The 20606-nt window shown below is 54.6% G+C and overlaps 1 protein-coding gene across 2 annotated transcripts in view; it reads right to left on the bottom strand.

Annotated features, from left to right (window-relative positions):
• Window positions 1–2434: 2434 nt before the first annotated feature.
• Window positions 2435–20606, bottom strand: part of THAP4 (THAP domain containing 4) — a 39343-nt gene continuing 21171 nt past the window's right edge. For both annotated transcript variants that reach the window (XM_055300031.1, XM_055300033.1), the window contains 3 exons: window positions 20103–20212; window positions 19145–19248; window positions 2435–2713 (listed from right to left, as the gene is read on the bottom strand). In XM_055300031.1, coding sequence (XP_055156006.1) covers window positions 2594–2713; window positions 19145–19248; window positions 20103–20212 — 334 coding nt within the window. In that variant the 3' untranslated portion in view covers window positions 2435–2593. The remainder of the gene's footprint in view (window positions 2714–19144; window positions 19249–20102; window positions 20213–20606) is intronic.

Here is a 20606-nt window from a genome sequence, read left to right as displayed (position 1 = left end):
ATTTTATTTATTCACAAGAGACAGAGAGAGGCAGAAACACAGGCAGAGGGAGAAGCAGACTCCCTGCAGGGAGCCCGACGTGGGACTCGATCCCGGGACCCCGGGGTCATGCCCTGGGCTGGAGGCGGCGCTAAACCGCTGCACCACCGGGGCTGCCCCCATTACACTATATTTTGACTTTATCTCTTTGCTGGGAAAGGTGCAAAAAAAGAGGGAAAAACTGCAAACTTCAGGCGTGGTCCTGCTGTTAACCCCAGTCTGATCATCCTGCAAACACTGCAGGTATCTGTAGGATAAAGCAAACGACATTAGTCTTGCGAAGAACCAAGGCTTATCATCTCAGAAGAGGTAAAATCAAAGAATTTAAGTCAAACCTTCTGCGATCCCAAGATGTGAGCTGGAAATGACACGGATGCATCGTGTCTTGTGTCTGAGCACAGAAGCGGCTCCCAGGCTACGCGGTGAGGGAAGGGCCACGGCCGGGTGGCACGGCCACGGTAGGTGTGAAGCTGTTCCCGGTCGGGCTGCACGCGGGGGCCACCCACCCAGGAGGGCGCCGCCCTGGCCTAGTGGCGTGTCCGGGGACAGCAGGGTGCAGACCGCGGATGATTGAAGGCCGGCTCTTTCCTGCTGGCTTCCTGCTGGAAGTGGTTCCAGGGCCCACGGCTGCACATGACGGGGACTCCTGCGGGCACTTGTCCCCAAATGTGGACGTGACCAGGGTCGGGGGCGCCCGGCTGGCTTCGCCGGTGCAGCACGTCACTCCTGATCTCGGGGCCCGGCCTTAAGCACCGTGAGCAGGAGGCCCAGCCCTTGGCTGTGCGGGGTCTCCGTGGGGGTCTCTGGGGGCCTCCGTAGGCCCCCCTGTGTCTCTGATGAGCTCCCCACCCCCCCCGGCCACAGGACGAGAATGTCGGTCCACGCAGCTGGGTGACCAGGTCACCTGACTCCCCAAGAGCGGGGCCCTCGTCTGGGGGCCACACCCGCCCTGCCCCGGGGCCACACTGCAGCAGCTGAATGAGCCGGGCGCGCAGAGTATGAGGGGCGCTCCCCACCCCCTTCCTGACGCACCTGCTGTAGGAAATTCATGGCTCTCCCCGCCCGTCCCCGCGCCTGGGGCGCCACCCCCTGCTCAGACAGGCCCCGGGCTGTGGCATGGACCGGACCGGCCCTCAGCCGTGGAGAGGGGACGACGTGGAGGCACCGTCCCTGTGGCTGCTGAGGAAACCACGTTCCCGCCGCGGGGCCCCTTCATTTTAGCATCAGCAAAGGGCAGTCGGCAGACCTGCAAGGCTCCTGGGGCGCGACAGGCGCTGGGGAGGCCCCGGGAAGAGCGTCCGCAGGGAGCAGATGGGATGGCGCCAGGACGGACCCCCCAGCACCCAGCCGGGACGGGACGGCTTCCCCACGAGCCTCCCGGGAGGCGGCGGCCGGGTGGTTGTGCCGGGCATCTGCTGCTTGCCCCGGGCTCGGGCTGCTGCCCACCTGGACCCCCGGGGTTCCGAGCGCAGAGGCCCGTTTCCCCCCAGACCCACCAGCGGAAATCCTAGCCGCGGGGGCTCTGTTGCTTCCAGCCCGAGGGCAAAGCGGCCTCGAGGCTCGGCCTCGACCCGGCAGCGGCCTGCGCCCCTCCTGAGCGGACCCGGGCCGCAGCACGGCATCCGGGAGGCCACAGCACGGGCTGCGCCCGGCGAGGCCGTGGGGTCCGGGGTAGACAGGGAGCCAGAGCCATGCTTGCCGCCCGCAGGCGGGGCTGCCCAGGAGCGTCCGCCCGCCATGGTGTTTCCTGAGGATCCCGGCTGCAGGGGACACGGCCCTGGCGACTCCAGCCCCGTAATGTCGTGGGTCCCCAAGCCCCGGGTGGGCGGGGGTGGCTGCGGCTGCCCCGCGGCCTCACCCCCCTGCAGCGTCCACGTTCCCCGCGTGGCTCTGGACCTGCTGCTGCGTTGGGAAGAAAGCGGCTTTGTTTTTACAAGCCGTTGGGGATAAATGCCTGGGATTTGTTTAAAAATATGGCAGCAAATAGAAGGGAGAACAGATGAGGAGGAGCCGCTAGAGGGAAACCAGGGGGGTGGTGACGGCAGGAGGGTTCGCGCGCCTCTGGGAGACGGGCCGCGTTCTGCTGCGGGGCCGTGGGCTGCGGGGCGTAGGCGAGGACCCGCTCACACCGCCTCTGGCCTTGGGGACGCCCTTCATCGGTGTGGACACGGCCCGAGACCGTCAGCTTCACAAACTGTGAAGCGAGCGCGACCCTTTCTGTCCCACGTTCGTCGGCAGCTTATGGCTGGCTCCTCCAGGGAGGCTCATAAATACTTTAGATCTTGTCAAAGCTGCCAGCAGAGAAAAGAAAGAGTCGCTCCTTAATTTTTTACAGAAAAGGATGGAAAATGGGTACTCACCAGCAGATGAAAGAAATGCACAGTCCACACAAGTGATAATATTCGAAATGCTCAGTCATAAAAATAAAGGCCTTTTATTTGGTTTTCCTACGCCGTTACAGGGACCCGTGGCGACTCTGGAACCCACGAGCCCGCGGCCCACCCGCACCTGCGGCGGGCGTCTACGAAGCCGAAGGGTCACGACACACTCGGGGTCACGGGGTCACCCTCTTGTAGGTGATGTGGAGATGCTGAGTCATGGGCTGGGTGGTGGTCGCCATGGAGACGGTCTGTTCAAGTTTGCCTTCGGAATTCAGCCTGAATTTTCGGGTGATCTGAGCGGAACAAAACAAACAAACGCCTTAGTTTTATCTTCTGAGGGCGGCCCCGCCCCGGGCCGAGGGTTCGGTACAGGCTGCGACCTGCCGCCTCCATCGTCAGAGGCCTGTGGCCGCGCGGCGGCCCCGCCAGGGCGGTGGACAGAGCCCACGGCCACCATCCGCAGGCGTCCAGCAGGCGGCCCGGCCTCGGGCTCGTCTCACTGACAAGCCGGCCACTTCCTTTCAGGCGGAAGCTGACCTCCCGCGCTCGGCCCCCTCGCCCTCACGCTGACAGCCTGAGCGGACGTCCCGTGTCCTCGGGGACTCGGCATGAGCCCCTCCGGAAGCACCGACATGTCAGAAGGAGCACGGCGGCCGGTGGGAAGTCCCGTCCTCTTGGAGCGCCGGCCACAGAGGCCGAGGCAGCCAGGACACAAGCCACCGGCCACCATGGGGACGCACTCTGGACGCGCTGGGGTCCAGGGCGGATGAGGCCGTCCTCCTCCAGGCCACAGCCAAGCACCCGGCTACTGGCCATTTGGCGCAGAAAACCAGGGGGGCCACGTCTTACAACAAAGGCCCCAGGGAACCAGCCCCGCAGCCAGGACAGAGGTCCCGGGGACAAGGAGGCATGTGTGGCCATGAGCGGCCGCCTGGACGGCAAGGGGACAGCACTGGGGCCAAGAGGCTGGGAGGCCAGGGAAGAGCCCAGACGACGGGCGGCCGAGCAGCGACGGCCAGCTTCAGGACAGCTCAGCCTGCAGACGGGCTCTGCCCGAGTGACGGCTGCGCCGCGAGACGGCATCGCACCAGGCCGCGCCGCGAGACGGCATCGCACCAGGCCGCGCGGCGTCCACGCTCTTCACACACGGCGTCGAGGATCCGAGAAAAACAGACAGAGAAACCCCGACTGAGTCCAGGAGGCGAGAGCAAGGCGCACAGGTGCCGGGGAGGGCGCCCGCGGTGGGTGCGCCGACGCCACAGGCCCCGGCGCGGGACGGAGGGCTCCGGCGAGGACTGCGGCGGCCCGAGACGCTCAACCGGGAATTCCGTGCGGGGAAGGAGGACTCCCAGGCCAGACGCTGCTGGGGGGGCGGAGGCCCCGGAGACGACACGCGCCGCAGATCCCGGGACACGGCGAGGACGGAGCAGCAGCCCCACGTTCTATCCGAGCGACACTGGCTGCTCGCCCTGGACATGCCACATGGATGCCTGGGCACCAGGGAGGGCAGGGGCCCGCCGGCCACACGGCCTTCCCCACAGAAGGACGGCACCTCAGTCACTGATGGGACTGTCACCCCAAGGACTCGCGCTGCGGTGAAATACTCTTCAAAACTGAAGGCAAGGGGCGCCCGGGGGCTCCGTGGGTGAGCGTCTGCCTTGGGCTCTGGGCGTGACCCCGGGGTCCCGGGATCGAGTCCCGCACCGGGTTCCCCGCGGGGAGCCTGCTTCTCCCTCTGCCTGTGTCTCTGCCTCTCTCTGTCTCTTGTGAATAAAAAAAAAATCTTTAAAAAACAATAGAAAGACCTCTTTATTTTTTTAAGATTTTTATTTATTTATTCATGAGAGACACACACACACAGAGAAGCAGAGACAGAGGCAGAGGGAGAAGCAGGCTCCATGCAGGGAACCTGATGTGGGACTCGATCCCAGGACCCCAGGATCATGCCCTGAGCCAAAGACAGATGCTCAACCACTGAGCCACCCAGGCGTCCCAGAAAGATCTCTTTAGACTAAAAACACTGTGCAGAGGATTTAGCAGCAGCAGGACTCCCCTCCCCTCAGAGAAAATACCAGAGGACCTCCTGCAGGTTCTCAGGGCAGGGACCCACGGCAGGGAAGCGGGGATGGAGAGTCAGAGACCACGAAGCACCTGGCTGGGCCTCAGCGCCTGCCGCCGAAGTGCTCCAGTTGGGAAACTGAGGCAGCAGCACGTTCTCCTTCTGCCAACAGCGGCCCGTGTGTAAAAAGAGCCGACTCCCGTCCAGCTCATGGAAGGGCCCGAACTCATAATCATGTTTTTGAAAATATCTCCCCTAAGACACCAGGGGGGCTCAGCGGTGGAGCATCTGCCTTCAGCCCAGGGCATGACCCCAGGGTCCCGGGATCGAGTCCCACGTCGGGCTCCTGCAGGGAGCCTGCTTCTCCCGTGTCTCTGCCTCTCTCTGTGTGTCTCTCATGAATAAATAAATAAAATCTTAAGAAAATACGTCCCCCATGTTCAAAGTCCAACACTGGTTCGCACACACTGTGCACTCACCCTCCCGTGACCTGCAGAATCTCAGTTCTTTGATTTTGATTGAAAATCTGCGACAGGAGCTGCGTGGGTCTAGGTTTTGACAAGGCTCTTGGGCTCCTGCTTAGGCAAAGGGAGCCTCCTAAAGACGGACACTCCTGCTTTTCTAGAAAAGGCATTTACTGATGTGTTCAAGTGTGAGGGAAGATTTCCAAGTGTCGTTGGTGAGAAATCCGACTCATGCGAAGAAAACGACATAAAACACGTGTATTTACTTTTAAGAAGCAAAGTGTTTTGTTTTCTCATCGTTAAAAACAGTCATGTAAGACAAAAAAGCAAAATGAAAATAATAAAACTGATAAACACCTCCCCCCTCCCTCCCCCGACACGACAAAACCCGTGGCCTCAGGGCAGGGGGCAGACACGGAGTCCTGGGGCGCCTCTGGCCCGGGCGCAGCGCGGGGACCGCACACCCCGGCACGGAGGCAGGACTGCCCAAGGTCCCCGAGGTCCCTGAGGTCCCGCAGTCGGGGCACCCGGTTACCACCACCCGAGGACGCGGCCCGCACGCCGCGGTGAGTAAGGGACAGCGGGCGGCACGCCGACAAGCCGCTGGGCAGGGAGCCAGGAGAGCACGGGGGCAGCGAGGGGACAGCAGAGGGCCCGGGACGAGACAGACACACGGACGCTCGGGGACGCTTCCTGTGCCAGGGAAGCGCCCTCACGCTACGGGAGCATCTTTCATCTACATTATTTTTTTCTGGAATTTCACCTACACACAAAGGCGTTTACGTTTGGGTCACTTTCCAGGGGCCACGAGGTGTGCGGGGCCCCGGCGACAGGCACGCTGCTCCTGCAGGGCAGGGCTCACCGGCCCCCCGGCTCAGGGCCCAGGAACGAGGGGCGAGCAAGAGGAGGGACGCGGGCTGGGTGTGCCCTGAGGCCACCGGGGCCCGGGAAGGACGGGGGAGCCGGGAGCACCCGTCCCATCCCGCCGCAGGGACACCGGGCGGCCGCGGCCACCCCGCCCTCCCGTCACCCAGCGGGCCCCTCGGTTGCCGTCCCTCAGGGTGTCACGCGCCGTGTCCTCCAGTAGGAGGCACGAGCGAGCTTCCCAGTGGGTGCCGGCTGCCTGGCACCTCGGGCGAGTCCGCTCCTGGCAGCCTGCGGGCCCTCGGGAACACCCGGCTAAGGCCCGACGCCTGGTTGGGGACGCGGGGCTGAGGCCCTGCCCGCCTCCGAGCTTCCGGGGGGCCGGGGGTGGCAGGCAAGGCCACGCGCGCCCACGGGCAGGGAAGGTCCCGCCGGACAGACGCGTTCTCAGCCCACGTCGGCCCCACGGCAGCGGACTGTGGGGCGGACTCGAAGTGCTTTTTTATCTTGTTTCATTCAGTAGAGAAACGATGGAAAAGGAAATCTGGGGGGAAGATGCTCTGACCACAAAACAAAGGGTTTCAGGCCCTAAACAGAGATGAAGGGCCAGAGTGGCCAGCGCGCCCCGTGGGGGGCAGACGTCGGGCAGGGGGCCGAGCGCGGTGGCCCTGGGCTCCCAGCGTGCCGGTGGCCTCCGGGCCCGTCGTCACGGGTGGTGGCTCGCCGCCAGGCACCGCAACCAGGACCGGGCTGGGTGCGCGCTGCCTTCCTGAGGGCCGACACGGCACCCATGCGCCCATGCGCGTACAGGCCGGAGCTCGCGCGTGCCCACTAGCTGGCCCCGCCACCGCCGTTCCCTCCGGTGAGCGGGGCCTGACCGCCTCTCCTCTCAGCTGATTTTAAGTACACGACACAGTGTTAACTGCTGACAGCACGCTGTCCCTTCCGCCCCCACGACGGGCTCCCCCTACACCCAGATGTCTGTGCCCTCTGCCCTACGACCTGCCATCCCCCTGCCCCAGGCAACACCATCCTACTCTGTTTATTTATTATTTTTTTTAAAGATTTTATTTATTTATTCAGAGAGAGAGAGAGAGAGAGAGAGGCAGAGACACAGGCAGAGGGAGAAGCAGGCTCCATGCAGGGAGCCCGACGTGGGACTCGATCCAGGGTCTCCAGGATCACGCCCTGGACTGCAGGAGGCGCTAAACCGCTGAGCCACCAGGGCTGCCCCCTACTCTGTGTTTAAAAAAAAAGTTCCACCTATAAATGAAACCATGCAGTATTTCTCTCTCTCTGACTTACTTCACCTGGTGTAATCCCCCAAGGTTTAATTCTTTTTTTTTTTAATGGCTGAATAATATTCTGTGAGCGTGTGCATAGACGCATGCACACACACACACACACACACACACACACACACACCTGCTCTGTCCACTCATCCGTCAGGGCGCACGCAGGCTGCTTCCGTGTCCGCGTCCCTGAACGGGCGAAGGGGCTCACCCACGGGGTCCAGGGCCAGAGGCTGCTCCACAGCTTCGGACACACACCTGTGCCACGCCGGGAACCAAACCCCCGCCCTGCTCCTCCGGGTGACAAGGACAGGCAGCTGCCGGTGTGGGAGGAGAGGAGGCACTGAGAAGAAACTCGGACGAAGGATCATTTTGAGAAAAGGCACAACAGAAAGAAGAAATATTCACTTAATTCACTTAATAGGTTAACAGCAAACTGGAGACAGAAGAAAGGCTCGGTGAATTTGAAAACAGGTCAAAAAAATATCCAAATTGGGGGCGCCTGGTTCAGTCGGTGGAGCGTGTGACTCTTAATCTCAGGGCTGTGAGTCTGAGCCCCGTCATGGGCACAGAGATTAAAAACAAAAATCCTTAAAATATCTAATTTGACTAATGTAGACAAAAGAGACTGAAGAAAAATGAACAGAGTCTTGGGGACACACGGGACGGCATTAAACAGCTTACCATCTGTTTAGTAGCAGTTCTGACGGGAAGAGTAAGAACGGAGCAGAAAAAGAGTTGGAGAAACTGTGGCAGAAAATCCCCAAATATGACACCACCACCACCTTACAGATCTAAGAATTTTAGGAGACTCACACAGGACAAACACAAGGACCCCACACCCAGGAAGATAAAGAAAAAGAAATCTCAAAAATGACTAGAGAAAGGGCAGCTGGTGGCTCCATCGGTGCAGCGTCTGCCCTTGGCTCAGGTCGTGATCCTGGGGTCCTGGGGTCGAGCCCCGTGTCCAGTCGGGCTCCTCGCTCAGCAGGGTGTCTGCTGCTCCCTCTGCCCCACCCTTCACTTGTGCTCTCTCTTTCTCTCAAAGATTAAAAAAAAAAAAAAACCACTAGGAAAAAAAGACAAATAATGTACAGGGCATGAAGAATTCTAGTTGACTTTTCAATTCAACAAAGTCAGAAGACAATTTAACAAAATAAAGAAATTACTTTAAAAACTGATACCTGTTGACCCAGAATTTTACTTATGGTAAAAATATCCTTCAAAGCTGGGAGTGATGGAGGATTCGGTGAAGATGGTCGAGTAGGAAGCCCCCAGAATTGGTCTCCCTGCCGGGGCGCACCTGCCCTGGCCTGTCCAGCAGCCGGGAGGCAGGCAGCTGTGCAAGTGTTTCTGGAGCAGCCAGTGGGGCCAGAGGGGGCAGCAAGGACCCTGTCCCTCCAGCTCAAGGGACTCACAGGAGATCTGAAGGGCCGCACCCCCTCACCCCACTTCATTTTAACTCTTCTCTCTTTGAGGAACCAGACATCAGACACTAGGACAAACAACAACATGTATGGGGAAATTAGAAAGGGAGTGCACATGCCCAGAGAGAGGGTCAGAAAACACCCAAGAAGATCTCCTGTTTACATCTCAGGTGGCTCCTGGGCACAGGGACAGCCCACAACAACCAAACAACAACCACAAAGCACAAATAAATGGAAACACATCCAACGCTCATGGATTAGAAAACTTAAGATCAGTAAGATATCAATACTGCCCAAACATGTACAGAATTAATGACATCCCTATCAAAATCCCAGTATGTTTTGTAGAAACAGAAAATACCATGCCAAGATTCACATGGAATCTCAAGAGACCCCCCCCAAAAAAAAAGAGAGACCCAGAACTGCCCCCCTCCCAAACAAACAAATGAAAAAGAACAAAGCTGAAGGACACACACTTCTTGATTTCAAAGCTGTATGGCCCTGGCATAAAGACAGACATATAGGCTGATGGAACAGAGTAGAGAACCCAGAAATCAACTCTCACATATGTAGTTAAGTGATTTTCTTTCGTTCTTTTTTTTTTTTTTTAAAGATTTTTATTTATAGGGGATCCCTGGGTGGCGCAGCGGTTTGGCACCTGCCTTTGGCCCAGGGTGCGATCCTGGAGACCCGGGATCGAGTCCTACATCGGGCTCCCGGTGCGTGGAGCCTGCTTCTCCCTCTGCCTGTGTCTCTGCCTCTCTCTCTCTCTCTCTGTGACTATCATAAATAAATAAAGAAAAAAAGTATTTAAAAAAAAGATTTTTATTTATATATTCACGAGACACACACACACACAGAGAGAGAGAGAGAGAGAGAGAGAGAGAGAGAGAGAGAGAGAGAGGCGCAGAGACACAGGCAGAGGGAGAAGCAGGCTCCACGCAGGGAGCCCGACGTGGGACTCGATCCTGGGACTCCAGGACCACGCCCTGGGCTGAAGGCAGGCGCTAAACCGCTGAGTCCCCTGGGTTGCCCAAGTGATTTTCAACAAAGCTGCCAAGACCATTCAGTGGAGAGAGGAGAATCTTTTCAACAAATGGCACTGGGAAAACTGGACATACGCATGCAAAAGGACGAAGGTGGATGCTATCACCACACACCAAAAGTAACTCACATGAGTCAGAGACTTAAATGTGAGAACTAAAACCAAAGAACTCTTTGAAGAGAATAGTGCAAACACTTCACGATGCTCGAGTTGGCAAAGGTTTCTTGGACGTGACGCCAAATATACAGCCAACAACAGAAAAAAAAAATTGTAATTCATGAAAATTAAAACTTTGATGCATCAGGACCCCTGGGTGGCTGAGTGGTCGAGTGTCTGCCTTCGGCTCAGGGTGTGATCCTGGAGACCCGGGATCAAGTCCCACGTCGGGCTCCCTGCAGGGAGCCTCCTTCTCCTTCTGCCTGTGTCTCTCTGTGTCTCTCATGAATAAATAAATAAACTCTTAAAAAAAAAAACTCTGATGCATCAAAAGATACTGTAAACAGTAAAAAAGCAGCTCACAAAAAGAAAGAAAATATTTGGGAGTCATGTATCTGATAAGGGAGTCCAAGATAACAGAACTCTGGCTGCTGTACCACGCCCAGAAAACAGCTGGTGTGGCGATGACACGGAGGAACCGGAGCCCTCCTGCACAGCCGGCAGGAATGCACACTGGCACAGCCGCTGGGGGAAAGAGTATGGCAGTGCCCCTAAAAATTAACAACAAACTACTCTACAGTGTAGAAAGTCCATCTGCAGGTACACACTCACAAGAACCAGAAGGGTCTTTTTTTTTTTTTTTAAGATTTTATTTATTTATTATTCCTGAGAGACACAGAGAGAGAGGCAGAGACACAGGCAGAGGGAGAAGCAGGCTCCATACAGGGAGCCCGATGTGAGACTCCATCCCAGGACCCCAGGATCCTGCCCTGGGCTGAAGGCAGGCGCCAAACCACTGAGCCACCCAGGGATCCCGAAAAGCAGGGTCTTGAAGAGATATCTGTCCACCCAAGTTAATGGTGGCATTATTCACAGGAGACAAAACATGGAGGCGACTGTGTCTACTGATGGATGGATGGATAATCAAAACATAATACATACATACACTATACAGACTACTCTCAGCCCTAAAAACGATGGAAATTCCACAATGTTCTACAACATGGATGAATCCCGAGGACATTATACTGCGTGAAATAAACCAGTCACTAAAAGGCAAGCAGTGTGTGATTCCACTTACACGAGGTCTGTAGACAGATCCGGTGGACACAAAGTAGGAAGGGAGGGTTCCGGGGCGCGGGAAGAGAGAGTGGGGAATTGCTACTTAATGGACACGGAGCTTTTAGTTTTATAGGATGCAAGTGTTCTGGTGATGGATGGTGGTGCCGGCTGCACACTGTACAGAAATACCTAATACCCCTACTCTGTACCCTTAAAAACGGTTAGGATGTTGAAGTCTGTCATATGTATTTTACTCCACAGTTAAAAAAAAAGAAAAGTCATAAAGTGATATAATCCCAAGAGAACTGCAGACAGCAGACCTATACTGCAAAGAAGGTGTGAACACAGGGCTTCAGGATGAAGGGATATTATGTAGACCCTCATCTACAGGAAAGTGAAAAGAACACAAGACAGAAAATAAGTGGGTTAGGAGAAGTGATTACTCTCCCCCTCTCTGTAATTTCTCTGAACGGGAGCTGATTATTTAAAGCAAAAGTAATGGGCTGCCTGGGTGGCTCAGTTGGTTAAGAGTCTGACTCTTGGTTTCTGCTCAGGTTGTGATCTCATGGTTGTGGACTGACCCCGTGTCAGGCTCTGCATTCAGTGGAGAGTCAGCGTCAGTCTTTCCCCCTCTCCCTCTGCTCCTCTGTACTCGTGCTTGCTTTCTATTTCTCATAAATAAATAAATAAATAAATAAATAAATAAATAAATAAATAAATAAATAAATAAAATCTTAAAAAAAATAAAACAAAAGTAACAACACTGTAAAGATTTATGGTATGTGTATATATGCTTTACACACGTATTTACATATACATGTTACAGGTGTGACATACAGAGAAAAAACGGTTGCAGGGTTACAGAGATGAAAGCCATGACATATGAGAAGCAGGAACAGGAAAGTGTCAGCTGTAAAGTAAGGGAGATAATCCAAAATCAACATGAAGTGGGAGATGCGATGGTGCCATACGGATTATAAATAGACTTTGGTTAAGTTTAGGGCGTACACTGTTGGCTTCAAAGAAACCAATAAAAAAAATGAGAAAGACACAGCTAAGAAGCTAACAGAAGAAATATCACTCAGCCATAAAAAAGGAGATCTTGCCATTTGCAACAACATGGATGGACCTAGAGACATTATGTTAAGGAAAGTAGAGAAAGACAAATATCACAGGATTTCACTTGTGTGTGGAACCTAAAAAAAAAACAAAACAGATGAACAAAAGAATCAGACCCATAAATACAGAGGACATGCTGGTGGTTGCAGAGGGAAGGGGGTGGACGACAGGGGTGGAGGGGAGCAGGAAGTATAGCCTCCAGGTACTGAGCACACGTCCCAGGGTCGAGACGTGCTGCACGGGGACAGCAGTTGGTGAGCCGGTGATGGCGTCGCGTGGGGACAGGTGGGAGCTGCACGTGTGGGCAGCACAGCGTAATAAAGAGCTTACAGAGTTGTCCAATCACTAAATGGTACACCTGAGACCACCGTAACATTGCATGTCAACTATACTTTAATAGAAAAAGAGTTAACAGAAAAAATAAAACAATGCTAAAAATACTTAATTAACCCAAGAGAACATGGTAAAGGAAGAAAACAAGAAAGAAAAAACAACAAATCAGGATGGTGGTCTTACAACTTACCCTATCAGTAATATATCTGTTACATGTAAATGGACTAACTCCGATTAAAATGTGGAGATTTTTGACTAGACAAAAAAAAGCAAGACCCCATGAAATATAGAGACATAAGTAAGTTGAATGTAAAAAGGTAGGAAAACAGATGCACCATATAAACAACAAATATTGGACAGCAGGTGTGGTTCTGTTACCAACAGACCTCAGGAACAGGACAAGCTACCAAGAGGAACGTTTTATAAATATAATGCGTATCATCATATGTATGCATCTAAGGACAGAGCTTCAAAGTCATGAAGCAAAAACAGCACCAAAGAAAGGAACAGAAATAACCTAGATCATCGGTGGAGATTTTAGCACCTCTCGGTAATCAGAACCAGAACCCCCTCCGCCAAAAACAATCAGCCGTGTGAAGGAAATCTTAGTGATGTCATCCATCGACTTGACCTAACTGGCATTTCAGTCCACTAGACCCAACAACTCTCAAAAACCTATTTATTTGGAGCGCACATGAAGTACCCCCCAAGTTGTATCATGTACTGTGGCACAGAGTCACTCCGAGAGCACGTTCTCTGGGCTCTACAGAATTAAATTAGAGATCGTTAGCAACAGAGTATGTAGAAAATCCTCAAATATTTGGCAAGTAAGTAACATACTTCTAGGTGACCCAGTTCAAAGAAGAAAGTCACCAGGAAGGTATTTTGAGCTAGGAGGTAATACCAAAAGACGCAGCTGAAGCAAAGCTTAGCAGAAAATTCAGGTTCCAAAAGTGCATTATAAACCAAAAATGGGGACGCCTGGGTGGCTCAGTGGTTGAGCGTCTGCCTTTGAAAGCTCGGGGTGTGATCCCGGGGTCCGGACGACAAAAAATGGGCTAAATATCAATGAGGTAAGTTTCCTGTATAAGAGCTCAAAAGAGAGGAAATTAAACTCAGGACAACTAGAATAAAAGAAACAATATGACGCAAAAATCCTTCAACTTGATGTATTTTAGTAATATATAAATCTAGCAACAGATAAAAATGATAAATCGTCACGATCAGGTGGGGTTTATCCAAAGAACGTCAATATCTGAAATCCTGTTCCCATAACTCACCACATTAAGAGAATAAAGGAGAAAAAAAATCACACAAGCGCCTCAATAGTTACAGCAGAAGCACTTGTCAGAATTCAACACTCATTTATAATTTCCAAAAGCCGGCAAACTATAAATATAAGAAAACATAATATGGTAAAAGGCATCAGTCAGAACCCGACAGTGACCATCACAGCCAGTGGTGACAGACGGAGCGGCTCCCGTGAACAGAGCACAGGGCCTGGCGTCTACTCCCGCCTGGACTAGACGATCTGTAGGCCATCCTTTCCTATGTCCTAGTGCAGGAGAAAAACAAGTGGCATCGAGACTGGAAAGAAAGAAGTGACAGTGTCTATAATAGCAGACGGCAGGACTGAGCGTGTAGACAACACCAAAGAATCTATTACAAAAATAAGCAAAACAGTGAACTTGAAAAGCTTATAAGACATAAAACCAATGTGTAAAAGTCAAATGTATGTCTATGAGCTAGCAGCAAATAACTGGGAAAATTTAGAAATCATTTATAATAGCATCCCAAACCCACAAATACCCAGGCATAAACCTAATTGCACCCTTAGAACTACAAACAACTAACGGTGACAGATGCCTGCACGCATGGAGAGGTTCACCCGTGTACTGGACTAGGACAGTCAGTTTTCTGAAGATGGTACTTCCCAAATTAATCCAGAAACTCAATTAATTCTAAAAAATGCTAGAGGTTGGCAAACTCATTCCAAAATTCATACGGAAATGCAAAGGGTCCTTGCATTTTGCAGAAAAGGAAAAAAAAAGTTGGGCAGCGATACGATCTGATCGCAAACATTCCTATGAAGCGACAGTAACCCAGGCCGCGTGGTCTCAGGGCACAGACCTCAGGGATCACCTGGGTCCAGCACCGTGCAGACCCGGGCCCAGGCGAGGCGCCTTCCTGCGGTGGCGGCGATGAGGGCAGACTTTTCAACAAACTGGGACAACAGCTACTGGGGAAAGAAAGTCCGAGAATCTTGACCCCTATTTCATACCGTTCAAAAACACAAATTCCAAAACTAAAGACCATAAAAATTCTTGGGAGAAAACATGGGTTAAAAATCTCTGCTGCCTGGGTTAAGCCAAAGAAGTAAAGGCAGGGCGCAAAAAGCACAGAGTATAAAAAAAAAGCTGGTAATGGAAAATGAGAAGTAAAACACTTCGTAAAAAAAATGAGAGGGTAGGGGATCCCTGGGTGGCGCAGTGGTTTGGCGCCTGCCTTTGGCCCAGGGCACGATCCTGGAGACCCGGGATCGAATCCCACGTCGGGTTCCCGGTGCATGGAGCCTGCTTATCCCTCTGCCTGTGTCTCTGCCTCTCTCTCTCTCTCTCTCTCTCCCTCTCTCTCTCTCTCTCTGTGTGACTATCATAAATAAAAAAAAGAAATAAAAAAGTTATCTTTAAAAAAAAAAAAAAAATGAGAGGGCAAGTCATAAGCCGGGAACACACGCACCCGACGCGAACCTGCCCCCGGACATGTACTCAGAGCCCAGTAGTAAGAACCGCAAGCCGCAGGAAAAGGGGGCCCAGGATCTCGGCACCCTCCACACAACAGGGAAGCGCCAAATACGCACCAGGGGAGGATGAGCTACATCATCAGTCACCCGGAACCATAGGTGACCACGCAAGACGCCCCTTTGCTGCCACCAGGACAGCCAACACTCAGGGGCCAGCAGGGCAGCAGGGCGGAGGGGCGGGGAGCAGCGGTGGAGCGGCTCCTGCTCACCTGCCCGGTGCCCCCACGTGGCCCAGCAGCCGCAGCCCGAGGTACTCACATGTGTACACCAAGACGCGCACACATGCTCACAGCAGCTTTCCTCCTAAGGGCCCGGCACAAGGCCATCGGTGTCCGCCGACAGAGGAGACAAAGCTGGAACGTTTGCCCAGCGGCACACGACTCAGAATCAAACGTACCCAAAGTACCGCTGAAAGCAACAGGATGAACTTGAGCGAAGGAGCAAATACCGTAAGGCTCCGTGTGCAATGAGTCCTAGAAGAGGCCAATCCGGTCTGTAGGGACAGAAACCTGGGCCTGGCTGTGGGGAGGGGCTGGGGGCCGGCCAGGGGGCACAGGCTCTTGGAGGGTGGACACCTGCTGTGTGCAAACTAACTGGCCGCCACAGAGTGGGGGGGGGGGGGTTAAGTAAAAGACGAAAGTTCTAGTAATTCATGCAAGTGAGCGTGAACTGGCAGGGGGGTGGGGGTGGGGGCAGGCAAGCTGGGCACCTGGGTCGGGGTGGTGGGAAAGGCAGGCCCTGCCAGCAGGGCTGGGGTGGCCAGACGTTCATCTGCACAAAACTCCGTTCTAGGTGAATGAATGACCTGAAGGGGAGGTTTTAGGCCAAGCTGTGATGCTTCCAGGAAAACAAAAGAGAGAATATATATATTTTTTGACCTGTTTTCAGGAAGCCTACCTAAGAAACAGAAAACCGATTCAGAAAGGAGAGCCCAGGAAACTGAACCACCTAAAATTAAGCACTCTTGTTTCTCAGCAACAGAAACAGATGAAGAGATACAGACTGGAAGGAGGGGCTCACGTCCAAGTGACGGAAGAGCAAGTGTCAGGAAGGGGACGCGCAGTGGGAGCCACTCAGGGGACCTGGACAGGACTTGACAGGAGGGGGAGGGGAGGGGAGGGGAGGGGAGGGGAGGGGAGCCTCCTTGAGGCCGGCAGAGCAGTCTAGCCGCAGGGGCAGCACCTCAGGGTACTGGAGTACAGGTGGAGTCTCTGGAAGGCAGGGGCCTCTCTGGTGCTGCGTGGCCCCACTGTGTCTCAGGGCTGCCGTGGGTGCCATGTGGGGTCTCGAGTGGCCGAACACACAGAGCAGGTAACAGAAGCGATGAGGTCAGGCTCCAACAACACACAATGGGATCTGTCCCGACACCTGCTGCTCCCAGGACTCTGGCCACTGGCCGCTGGAGGACAGAGGCCTTCTTCCCCGGCTCCCTCCCTTCCAGGTCTGTCCACACTGACCCAGCAGGGAGGCCCACTGAGGCACACCCAGCCGGCCGATGGTCAGCCATGTCACTGCAGAGCTGAGCCCTCCTCTGGTCCCCTCCCGGAGGGGCCCTTCCCTCACCGTGCTCCCCCCCTCCCATGGGTCCTTCCCTCACCGTGCTCCCCCCAGGGGTCCTTCCCTCACCGTGCTCCCCCAGGGGGTCCTTCCCTCACTGTGCTTCCTACCCCAGGGGCATCCTGCCCTCACCATGCTCCCCACCCGTAGGCTTCACGTCTCCTTCCCCTCTTTTTACAGAGAGGGATTCCTGTGTTTAATTCATAACACTCCAAGTTAGTTCTCCAGTAATATAAAAGAAAATCGACACCCTCAAAAAAATAAACCATGATAAAGTAAACTCTGGCAAGTATGAGCAAGAAAAAAAAAAACAAAGAAAAGATCGGAAATACAAAGGGGACGCAGAATGCAGAGAAAGCAGTAAGCGTTCCTTCTTCCTGAAACCCTGAAAATCTAGATGGAAGAGTCCTGGTCCTGGGAGCCTTGGCCTTGCAGTCGCAGGGGGGTAGGAGGGCCGGGTAACCCCCACCGCCGGCGGCGCCCAGACGCGTCCTGAGGACCCCGAGGACATCTACAAGGAACAGGCCATCTCCAAGGGCTTCTATTCCTTGTCAGGGAACAGAAACAGTGAAAAGGCTCCCAGCAGCCTCTACGAGTAACTGTGATACCAGAATCAGGACAAGTGGGCGTTCTCTTCAAAAAGCAGACACACCTCAACACTCAGAAGTTATTAATACAATTCACTGCATCAACAGCTTCAAGTGGAAAAACACAGAATCCTCCCAAAAGAGGCGGCAAAAGCATTTGATGAAAGTCAAAGGCCATTCCTGAGTATCACTGTCCCCGTACAGACACAGGGGCTCCTGACCCAGCCCAGGCTGCCCACCACCGTGTGGCCCGGGGCAAGCACCTCGCGGGGCGAGCGCCAACCTGGACTCCCCCCGGCTCCGTCAGGGCTGTGCCTGAGCACCAGCCGTCAGGACGGACAGTCCCGGCCAGCAGAGGAGGCGCGCACAAACCAGAGGCCTCCCCACCATCAACACAATCAGAAGATGGAGCGGAAGCCACATGCTAGCGGAAGCCGCCGCCACGAAAACTAGAAAGTGCTACGGCGATACCCTGCCGTGAACTACCCAAGACCTGCATGATTAAAGTCAAAAAGAAACTTGGCACCCAAACTAGACCCGAGACAGCACGACGCAGCACCACACCGCTCACACGGCTACTGACCAGAGCTCCCCTTGACCTCAGGATAACTCACGTGTTTACATGATCCTGGTGTGAACGGTGCAGACCTGGACAGACCCGCGTGACGGTCCGTCCAGAGGAGGGAACACAGAACACTTAACCAAGAAAATGTCGAGGAAAGAATACCAACCCGCCCTGGATAGTAAATGGGACACAGGGCTACGGTAACCCAACTTACTACTTTGAATCACTATCAGCGAAGAAGTAGACAAAAGGACCCTTCTCCCCCATCTATGGAGACGGGCCTGAGAGGCAGGACATTCCACATCTGGGGGGCTGCTGGTCACCCGTCTGTGCACGCATCATGTGAACACACATCTGGGAGGGACTAAGGTCGAGGTGTGAAAGGGACGCTACAAAGGTGCAGGAGAAGAGAGTTGATGTCATCATCTGAGTAGAAACCCAAGCCCAGGGCAGCCCCGGAAGCCCTGCGGTTTAGCACCTGCCTTCAGTCCAGGGCGCGATCCTGGAGACCCGGGATCGAGTCCCACGTCGGGCTCCCTGCATGGAGCCTGCTTCTCCCTCTGCCTGTGTCTCTGCCTCTCTCTCTCTCTCTCTCTCTCTCTCTCTCTGTCTCTCTCTGTGTGTGTGTCTGTCATGAATAAATAAAATCTTTTTTTTTTTTTTAAAAGAAACCCAAACCCAGACCCCATGAAGGGGAAGACCCCCGGAGAGAACTACAGGAAAGCTCACAACCTGTGAGTAGAGCGCACCCCAACCAAACTCACAAAAGCCACCAAACGCGGAAACATTTGCCACGTAAAGGGCAGGGTACCAGCCACGGGACACAGAAAGCTCCCTTATCAGAAAGAAAATGAGAGCCACCGAAACACAGGCAAGGACTTCGAGCATCCGCCGTACGGGGAAAGAGGCACAAACGGCCAACAAGCACGGGCAATGCTCCCTGGTGCCCTTAAGGTAAAACAAGATACCGTCCCCAGCAAGTCTGCAGCCAGGCCGTGGGGACACAGGCGCAGGGCACCAGGTGCGCTCCTGCAGTGCTGGAGGGAACGCGGCCGCCGAGGAAAGCAATTTAATGGTCTGCGTCGATATCCCAAAGGTCCTTGTCCTCTGAACTCTCCCAACGGATGTGGATTTATTTACCAAAGAGAACAACACAAATGTAATACGATGTTTGTGACAGAAGAACCACAGCCGACCTGATGACCCCTAGGGGCCCAGCTGCCGGGGACCAGACGATTCCGCCGCGCACGCCCTCACCTCGGCATGTGGGGGGAGCAGTAAGATGATGGCACACGCAGGCCTCCGAGATCCAGCGGAAAGGCTGCCTGCGGCCGGGGGGACTCATGACCCCCTTATTACTGAGCACACGGCATCTGAGAGGGAAGGCTCACCTGCTCCACGTGGGGCTCCTTGGCGAAGGAGATCCTGGCGATGGAGTGGGACGTGATGCACAGCTCCTGCCCGTTCACCTCGCCCTCTTCCACCTCCACGATGCCTGCGGGGGCCGGGAGTCCTCAACAGCCTGCCCATGGCTTCCCGGTGCCGCTGCTCCTACCACCACCTTTTGCACCCAAGGCTTCAACGGGTCTGAACTCTGAAGCCAGTGAGGCAACAACCTGTCCCCTTCCAGCACTGAGCCTCCTGGGCATCAAGGGGGAAAGACTCTCACAGCCAGGGCAGGGGGTCTGTGGAGGGGTCACTCTGGGGGGGTCGCTGCCCCGACCCCGGCCCTGCCCCATCAAATAGGACAAGGACCCCCCTTCCCAGGGGCCGAAGTCCCCCCGATTTCTAGCTCGCCAAGGCCTTGGGCAGGCCCACTCTGCAGGGACAGGCTAGCTCTGATCGTCCACCAGCTTTTAGGAAGTGAGACTCACTGGAGCCTGTGAGCGAGGTAAAGGTCAGGCAGGTGTTTTTGAGTAATTTCTAACTCACGAACCGGGTTAACTACCTTAGGGTGACCTCAGACTGGGGCAGAGCAGAGTTCCAGACAGAGGACGTCTGGCTGCACAGCGAGCCCCCCGTTATCGCTCACACAGGAAACATCTGTGAGCTGCGGCAGACACAGGCTCTGTCGTGGGCTGCTGCTGAGGAACTCAGGAGAAAAGGGAATCAGCCCCCTCTCACCAGCGCCCTCCCGCAGCCCCACTGAGCCTGTCCAAACGCCTGACGCTTCCCACATGGACAAGCGCTCAGTCGTCCCCCACAAACATGCCCATGAGCACGGACACACCTGGAGGTCACTTGGAAAGCAGGAGGCGGATGCCGCCTCCCCCGGTGGCCACCCCGCTGCTGGCATGCAGGGCGTGCGGGCAGGGGGCAGGCCAGGGACAGCCACCAAGGGAGGCGTACCTGTGTTCTGGGCGCTGACAAAGGCCACCTTGTTGGTATCGGGCTTGAGGCGGATGAAGCCACACTCCCTGTGCATGGGTTTGCGTGTGTCCGGATGGAAGGCGTTGAACCTGCGGACAGCAGGAAAGGTGAAGCCCCAGGTATCGGACGCTCTTCTCACTTTATTTTTTTTTATTTTTATTTTTATTTTTTTCTTCTCACTTTATAAAGCACCCCCACCCTCCAAATATAAAACAATGTAGCTGTCTGGCGCCTGGGCGGCTTAGGAGGTTAGGTGTCCAACCCTTGATCTCAGTTTAGGTCTTGATCCCGAGGCCATGAGTTCAAGCCCCGCGCTGGGTGTAGGGATGACTTACGTATACTGACAGCTTCCCTGAGACCTCAAGTAGCTCAGGGGCAGGAGGGATTCTAAAAGAAAGCCAGGCCATTCTGTTTTCAGTAACGTGGGGGTGACTTCACATCAGGTACAGCGTGGAACAAGGGATCTGAGCACAAGCACTTACT

Source organism: Nyctereutes procyonoides, unplaced genomic scaffold (genome assembly GCF_905146905.1).
Source record: "Nyctereutes procyonoides isolate TBG_1078 unplaced genomic scaffold, NYPRO_anot_genome, whole genome shotgun sequence".
In the NCBI taxonomy this organism is placed as follows: domain Eukaryota; kingdom Metazoa; phylum Chordata; class Mammalia; order Carnivora; family Canidae; genus Nyctereutes; species Nyctereutes procyonoides.
This window is presented reverse-complemented; position numbering and strand designations above follow the sequence as displayed.